Source organism: Primulina huaijiensis, chromosome 9, assembly GCF_012295235.1.
Source record: "Primulina huaijiensis isolate GDHJ02 chromosome 9, ASM1229523v2, whole genome shotgun sequence".
Lineage (NCBI taxonomy): Eukaryota > Viridiplantae > Streptophyta > Magnoliopsida > Lamiales > Gesneriaceae > Primulina > Primulina huaijiensis.
Window position 1 is genome coordinate 3,784,492 of NC_133314.1, and position 8,897 is coordinate 3,793,388.

Sequence of the window (8,897 nt, forward strand, 5' to 3'; positions counted from 1 at the left end):
ATCGGTATGAATTTTCTTATATCGTAATTTTCGGTACGGTATACGGTATAAGATTTTTGGTACGATATGGTATACCACCCCTAGTCTTGATTTCCGACTGGACATGATTTGTGGTGCATGTGTATGTGTATGTAGATGTATTTCGTTTGCGTCGGTCAAAAGTGAAAATTCAAAATGAATTGGTCCATATAATGTTAGAAAATAGTTTTAAAATTGTGAATAGAAAATAAATATAGATGTTGATTGATGATGGTCGGGTAAGTCGGACGAGCTAGGTGGGCGATTTACTCGGGCCAAGTAGGTGTTTCTTCTCTGAAATGCTGTAGGCCGGGAAACTAACCGGGAAACTGGGTACCGGGAAACTGATACCCAGTTTCCCGGCCTGAATGATCAACTCACTTTAAGTGCAAAGAACATTAATGAGGTGTCAAAAGATTTCCCCGATCTTTATTTATTGATGGACTGACCTCGACGTGATCCAGTCGGGAATGAACACTCTTCAACTGCTTGCATTCACTAGTATTGTGATAGCACTCCCGTTTTTACGTGCAGAATTTCAGGGTTTCTCATGAGTCCTAGGAGGACCGTGAAGGATGTGGGACAACCTTCATCTCGTCATAGATATGCACTACTCAATCTTTCGGGACCTTCAAGGCGTGTACTGAGAACACCGCCAAATAGGGTTTTCCTTTTGCGTCTAGTCCTTGGTCCTTACTGACCGGTTCCCCCTCTCTCTCTTTAGGGCCTCTCTATTATGTATCTGGGCTTCCTCCATGTTGCTATAATTTTCTGCTCAAGACAGTGGATCTTCAAAACTCTGGGGTAACTTCTTCACCAGAGATCGGAAAAAATCTCCTTCCCGAAACCTCTGGTTGAGAGCTGTGGTCTTTGTTTTTAGAGCACATGATGGTACCTCCAGGGCTGCTTAGTTGAATTTAAGGATGTACACTCGCAATGACTCGTCCCCGCTCTGTTTTACTTCAAATAAGCTAATGTTAAGGGCTTTGGAACATTCCTAGGAGCTTTCTTCTTTTTTTGTTTCGTCCCGAGGATGAGATTCATCCTCGGGCCCTTCTTCTCGAGGTATGCGGCTGCGGTTTTTTTATGATTAAAGACAATGGTTTTTATAGGAGAAAAAGTAATGATTGTCTTATTTTCAGTGTTCGGCTATTCCTCATGATCAAGTGGCTGCCCATGTCCTGTCATCTTGACACTGTCACTACTGACCACTCATAATGTTCTCAATCTTGTCATATCATCCCTATGTGCGCTGAATGACATGCCAATGATTTCGAAGTATGGTCCTCCATACCTGTGTGCCCAGGATTGAATTTTGTTCCGAAGTGCTTGGGCAATGATCTCGATGTGCGGACATAGACAGGGTCCTCAATTCACTAAGTCTCCTTATAATACTCAGGCTAAGATGAGAGATCAGGCTTGTTTGTGGTCAGTTTCCCTGGTTGTTGCAAACCTATGGATGGCCTATTATAGATTACTTCATTTTTCCGGGTTGGTTCTTACCCCGGCTTCTCTTATCGTCCTTATTCTTTTTCTTGAGTCCTAGGGTGACCCGGGATCTTCCCGGTATATCACCATAGATGTCTAATACATATAGTTATGATGATAAATTATATCGTTTTGAGGTAAAATTTTTTAGATTGATCGACTTTATTTATCTTATGATATCTATTTTTGACATTCACTTGAAACATGTGCTATATTTCAATCCAATTTTGTGTTTGTGAGTTGTTTTTTATTAATTTTTTAATATATATATATATATATGTATATATAAATATATATATGTATATATATATATATGATAGGATCGGTTAATACAGTCAAAGTGTTTAAAAAGAGTGTTGAATAAACACTCAGGCATTTTGAAATCTTTTTACGGGTGAATTAGTCTTTTATATGATTGATTCTGAAAACTTGTATGTCGATATAAGTCAGTCAACTGATAATAGTGCGAAAATAGACTGAAATATAGATTGAATACTCAGTGTAGAATATTGTGAAAACTGAATAAGTAATCAACTAGAACACACGAATTTTATGGATGTTCAGAGTCTTCAAATACTTACTACCTCACCACTTCTATCTCAAAGATAAGTTTTTAACTAAAAGACTTTGATGTATTACAACATATTGTAATAATCTACTTCAGTTGGCTTTATACACTGCCAAACTGAAACTTTTAGTTTTTCAAATTCCTTACAACAGAAAACTGATTCACTCTTGACAAGTAGCCTAACTGCTACGAATTAATACAATGAAAATAAGAGCGTAAGTATACGATTTCTATATTTAGAAAATGCTTGAAAAGAGTATCGCAACTGATCAAAGATCGTCAATAGTCTATTCCGTATGTTCAACAACCTTCTTCAACTGAGTTGATCTGCTATATATAGTCTTCGATCCCCGCGGTCGTATTGAATGCATTTAATGACAAATATCCGTTGAATCGTCATTTATTTCAAGCTGTTGACTTTATCTGACAGTGGTACGAAATATCATATTGTTCTGTTACATCTGTTCTGCTTTTGTACAAACCGTCAGTCTGTTCGGCTGATACTTCAACTGATGTCGTAGCTAACTGATCAGGAGTCAATTGATCAGTGGATCAGTTCAGCTGGACATTTTCAGTTCAAACTGATGTCCTTTCAGTTTGGGATACTTCTGTTGACGAAGATTCTTCCAATCCAGTTAGTCGAAGTTTTCAGTTCTAAATATCGATTTGTTAACATAACTTTTTGTCATCGGTTATATATAACTTTAAAAGTTTAAAAAAATTATAATTTTAGTCATATAAGTTAATATGTTTTAGATTTTTGTTTTGTAATTTGTCAAAATTTGATTTTCATACAGTAATTTAGTTTTTTTTTGCTCAAAACCACTAAATTGATTGAATATGTTTTATTTGGCATCAATTCTATTCTACATGGCAAATGTAGAGAAAATAAAACTCATATTACTCAAATTAAAAATAATTTGATAAAAAATACAGAGAAAAATAACAATACGGCTCTAATAATTTTAAATGAGGGGAAAAAAGTTTGTCGTTACTCTTTTTTTTTATATATTTTATTGTGTGTAATATAAGTTTTATTCTTGTTATATGAGCTATGTATGAGAATATCGGAGTCAAATAAGCAATATCTGGTGGATTTATTGGTTTCGGACAAAAGAACAAAAAAAAAATCTAAGATACTGGATGAAAACCAAACTTTGTCAATTTACAGGACTAAAACTCAAAACAAACCAACTTACAAGACTAAAATTGTAATTCTTTCAAAAGATAAACAATTCAAACAAAAATTAAATCAAATAATATGATTAAAATACACCAAATAATTAGGTAAATATTAATTGTCTGCCATTTTGGCTGCACAAATATTAGTTAAGACTAAACTATTCAAATGTTCCTTCTCAACCATTTTATGTGAATGATAATACATGTATTGATCAAATATCCGACTTTGGCTTAAGTTCTATGAATAATCAAAGCGATGTATCATTATGTTACATATAAATATTGATTCATCATTCATGCTTCATACAACATCGATCATCATCTCTCTTAAATAATCGGTGCTATATAACATGTATATAGTTGATCGAACATAAATTTTTATTAACTTCAACTTAAATAAACTTATTATTTATGACCTATGTTTATATTGAAATGAAGTTCAATTGAATCTAATACCACATTTAATTGAATACTAAATTTTAAAAATCTCTCTCAAAATTTGGCTCATCTTTGACATCACCTTAAGTCCGGCCATGTGAGTTCAAATTCGGGGTGCAAGCAGGTCAAGTAGACTCGTGAGTAACTTTTGAGATGCTCGACGAAAAATCGACTCGATCTTGCTTTGATCGAGTCTAGTAGCTGGAATATTTACTCGAGTCAAGTTCGAGTTTTAATTGTTTGAGTAATTATATATTATTTTTTTTTAAGAAAAGAGTAATTTTAAAATATTTTTCACTACGAGCTCGAGTAATTCAATATTTTCACGAGCTCGAGCTCGATCTTGAAATTATACATTCAATCGAGCCTAATAAATTAAATCGATTTGAGCTCGAGTAATACGAACTTGATATTGGCTCAACTCGTGTACACCGAGAGTTCGAATGCATAAATATTAATTTAAAAAATAAAATATTTTTTCTTTTTTTTTAAAAAAATCTTTGTGCATATTGGAATACAACTAAACACCAATTAGGGGTGTCAATCGGGTCGGGTGGGTCGGGTTTCGGGTCAACCCGCGAAATTTTTTTTTTCCCCAACCTGAACCCGAAGCAACCCGAAAACCCCCAACCCGAACACGAACCCATCTAACCCGACTCAACCCGTCTAACCCGAATTTTTTTTATTTTTTTTTTTAAAATTAATGAAAAAAATTCGAAAAAATAAAAAATAATAGTAATATTTTAATTTAAACACATAATAACAAAATTTTCGATTTAAATTTGAAAATTTAATGTTAGAAAATTAAAAGTATATTTACTAAATTAAATAAACAATTGTTAAAAAAATAAAAAAAACAAATAAATATTAAATGATGAAAATTTATCATATAAATATACAATAAATTTTGTTCAAACATATAATATATAAAAATATAGGTAATATTTTCAAAAAAAAAAAAGTTTTCGGGTCAACCCGCGACCCAACCCGACCCGAAACCCGTCTAACCTAGTACTAACTCGAACCCACCCAACCCGAACCCGAAAAACCCCAACCCGAACCTGATTTTTTTCGTGTTGGGTCGTGTCGTATTTTGACACCCCTAACACCAATGAACAAAATTGTTTAAGAAATAGTATTATTATTTTAATTTAATTATCAAACAAAAGATAATTCTACAAAGATGATTTCATTGGACGAAGGTATCCTCCAAAATCCAAAGGGACCCAACACCTACGAAACCCGTAGTCACATGTCCACACCCCAAAAGCAACTGTGCAACTGAAACGACAAGCCAATTCTTCTGTTGAAATACAATGGTAACTGACCACCGTTCATGAGCTCATCTTCCTTCCATTCCTCCCTTTTCGTGATTCCTCTGTTACCTGTATTTAATATAGGATAGCGTCGGCAGATTTTCTTGGCCTTTTCCCAGCCCAAAATTTCATGTTCAGAAAGTCCACAGCCTCGAGTTGAAAAGTTTGAATCTTTTGTAGTGCGAGTCTGCTTTCAGTTATAGTGTTTATGGATATGAAATTGAGGGTCTTTTGTTTGTGTGTTTACTTGTTCTTGGTACTGTTATGGGGAACTGCTGCTGGTTTGGGTATGACTCGCCGCAATCTTGAAGTTATGAAGCATCTGAACCGTTTGAACAAACCGTCTCTCAAGTCCATCGAGGTTTTATATTTGTTGGATTTTCTTGTGGTGTATGTATTGCTGTGTGAAAGTTTGATTGTTTTTTAATTTGATTATTATTTTTTATTTTTGAAAAATCTAGAGCCCAGATGGTGATATTATAGATTGTGTTCTTATTTCTCAACAACCAGCTTTTGATCATCCTTTTCTCAAGAATCACACAATTCAGGTGAGAGTTCTTTTTTCTTTTCTGCTTTTAGGAGACCAATCGTTTTCATTATTTATTGTTTGTTCTTGAATTTCTTAATGGTGGGTTTGATTTATTTTTCGGTAGATGAGGCCTAATTATAGTCCTGAAGGGATATTTAGTGAGACCAAAAAAGTGGGGAGTTCAGAGGAAATTATTCAGATGTGGCATATGAATGGGAGGTGTCCAGAGGGAACTATTCCTATAAGAAGAAATAGGGAAGAAGATGTTCTTAGAGCAAGTTCTGTTAAAACATATGGCAAGAAAAAGCACAGAAGTATACCCAGACCAAGGCCAGCTGCTCCAGAACCTGACCTTATAAAACAAAATGGGCATCAGGTATGCCAAACAAATTTACCATTCTTTTCTAATATGAAATGGGAAACGTGGACTGATTCAATTTTCTGGAAAGTTTCAATTTTATCCATGGTGTAAGGTGTAAAGCGACAAAAAGGCAGAAGCGAAAGGAGACCACCCTTTTCTTATCTTCGATAGTGCTAAAGTTTTGTAAACTTGCTTGAAAATGTTTAGAATGTTTATTATCCTTGTTTGAACTGTTCTTATTCATTTGGTGGGATTTTGTTGTTTTGGAGTTCTTCAGCATGCCATAGCCTATGTTGAGGGAGACCAGTATTATGGAGCAAAGGCAACAATCAATGTATGGGATCCTAGCATTCAACAGCCAAATGAATTTAGCTTATCCCAGTTGTGGATTCTTGGAGGTTCTTTTGCCTCAGATCTTAATAGCATCGAGGCTGGTTGGCAGGTAAATATTTATTTTAATCTCAATGGGTTTTTTAAAAACAAACATTTCATCTCCTTTTGTAATATATTTTTACCATAAAAACAGGTTAGCCCAGATTTATACGGTGACAACAATACAAGACTTTTTACCTATTGGACTGTAAGTTTTCAAATTTCTTTTCTCAAGAAATTGATGTTTTTGTCCCTTTATTCTAACTTACAGCTAGCATGTGGGAAAGAATCTAGATTTATTGCATGGTTTTTTGTAACTTTGAATAATTAAATTGCAGAGTGATGCATACCAAGCCACGGGGTGCTACAACTTGCTATGCTCTGGCTTTATTCAAATTAACAATGAAATAGCAATGGGGGCCAGCATCTATCCAATATCTAGTTATCTCAATAATCAATATGACATCAGCATACTTGTCTGGAAGGTAATTTTCCTCCAAAAAACATCGTCTCATCTCAACTTTATGTGATGAAGAATCTTAAAAATGTGATGTGTCTGCTTTTGAGTGATTTGGCGTATAAAGACAAATGAGTTTCATTGATTCTAGTTTCTTGAAAACATTGTTATATGGAATCTCTGACATTAGTATCTAGGTAACATGGTTCTCTAATTTTTTGTTTTGTTCTTCGTTTCAGTATTATATAACATTGATTTCATCTTATTCTTTCCTGGTGCACTTTTTACATTGAGCATGCATAACTAAAACAACAGTGTGCGAAAAACCGAGTTGCTAACCTTTTTGCAATCTGTTATTTCTTTTGCTTAGAGTTGAGTGAGCTAAATGTTATTCAATTGGCATGTCTATAAGTAAGTCACCAGGTTTGGGTCATTTATAACAAACGTACAACGAGAACATTGTACTGTAAGTTTGACATTCACACTACATTTTTTGCAAATAATGTTTAAAACCACTCATTTACTTGCTGAAAGTGCACATCATCTCAAGTTTTTTACTTGAAGTAGACGGCTGATCGAATCTTCGACGTTGTCATGTGATGCACATTGTGATAGATGAAAAACTGCATTCTTGAAATGAAGTCAATTTCGTTATCACTTCCTCAAATTGTTGCTTTCGTTCTCGAGTAGTATTTTATATAGCATATTTGTGTATGCCTGTAACAGAGCTGAGCTGCTCGGTCAAAGCTCGAGTACTCTCTTGAGCCTAGTCGAGCTTGATAAATCTTTTAATTTATATTATTTGAAAATATTGATTACTCACAGTTTTACCCTTGATTTTACCATCATTCTAGCTATATTGAATAAGTGATGCATTTAAATATTGACCTTGCTGTATGAAGTTATTGCTTGCCATTAGCATGAATAACGAAACGATTTTGTTGATTTACATGCCTAAGTCTTAACATCGTTAGCGTAAAATCTTGGTAGGATCCCAAAGAAGGGAACTGGTGGATGCAATTCGGAAATGACTATGTACTAGGATACTGGCCTGCCTTCTTGTTTTCTTACTTATCAGACAGTGCTTCGATGATCGAATGGGGAGGTGAAGTAGTGAACTCAGCATCCGATGGACTACACACGACTACACAAATGGGTAGCGGTCATTTTCCTGAAGAGGGATTCGGGAAATCAAGTTATTTCAGAAACATTCAGATTGTTGACGAATCGAACAATTTGAGGACTCCTAAAGATGTTGGCATTTTCACCGAACAGTCCAGTTGCTATGATATTCAACTCGGCAAGAATGGTGAATGGGGCAACTATTTTTACTATGGAGGGCCTGGGAGGAACACGAATTGCCCGTGATCGAGTCGTCGGGGAAATGTTCGTTGTTATTGATTTGTACGTGAAATTTATGGTAGAATCTAGGCTTTATGTTGGTTTTGTTATTGTATAATTCTTGTTTTAGGCTTTGCACCTTCTCTTCCCCTGCCATGTTAAAGAAAAAAGAGTTTCTTTTTCAGGCAGATTGGTGTAGTGTAATTAAAATTACGAGTTCTTGAATTCGCGTGCTAGAAAGTTTTGTTTGTAGAAAAGATTGGAAATTGAATTGTGATGGTGAAATTTCTTGAAATATAAGAAATTATCGAGCAGCTATTTTCATATATTTTTTTCCGCAATATTTTGTTTTAATTTTTTTTAGCACATTATTTTTAAAATTTTGCTTTCTATAACTTTTGTAATTTTGAATTCTTTGCTCAAAATTAAAACATTTTACTACTTTTTTTTCTTAGGCAAATGTGACTATGTATTCATACGTACTAAATGTATAAAGCTGAGATCTTTAGTAGTACAGTTGATTTTTACAAATGTATTTATATCAATTTTGAAAAGAAATATTTTTCCATGTAATACATAATATTATAAAATCCTATTTTAATAAATTTATTATTTATCCATATCTACTATATTTGATTCACTTCCTAATAAAAACCAAATACATGTATTATACAAATAAATTACAAATATATTTAATATAGTTGCATTATTATTATTTTTTTTTATAAAATATTTCATGCATTTAAAAAATTCACACATTATCTTATATTTTGTATATTACAATTGGACAAATATATACGTTGTGATTTGTTTTTTCAGAATCCCTA

At 33.8% G+C, this 8,897-nt stretch overlaps 1 protein-coding gene across 1 annotated transcript; it reads left to right on the forward strand.

Annotated features, from left to right (window-relative positions):
- Positions 1 to 4,957: 4,957 nt before the first annotated feature.
- LOC140984564 (protein neprosin-like) lies at positions 4,958 to 8,396 on the forward strand. The gene is made up of 7 exons (XM_073452082.1): positions 4,958 to 5,371; positions 5,472 to 5,558; positions 5,664 to 5,915; positions 6,178 to 6,342; positions 6,427 to 6,480; positions 6,611 to 6,757; positions 7,720 to 8,396. The coding sequence occupies exons 1-7, from the start codon at positions 5,219 to 5,221 to the stop codon at positions 8,095 to 8,097; spliced, it is 1,236 nt and encodes a 411-aa protein (XP_073308183.1). The 5' UTR covers positions 4,958 to 5,218; the 3' UTR covers positions 8,098 to 8,396.
- Positions 8,397 to 8,897: the final 501 nt, after the last annotated feature.

Excerpts from the sequence above, each read along its gene's own strand:
- LOC140984564 (XM_073452082.1), top strand. The coding sequence starts at position 5,219 with ATGGATATGAAATTGAGGGTCTTTTGTTTGTGTGTTTACTTGTTCTTG. Across the intron at positions 5,559-5,663 it reads TCAAGAATCACACAATTCAG|ATGAGGCCTAATTATAGTCC; the intron begins GTGAGAGTTCTT and ends ATTTTTCGGTAG. Across the intron at positions 6,758-7,719 it reads TCAGCATACTTGTCTGGAAG|GATCCCAAAGAAGGGAACTG; the intron begins GTAATTTTCCTC and ends AAATCTTGGTAG.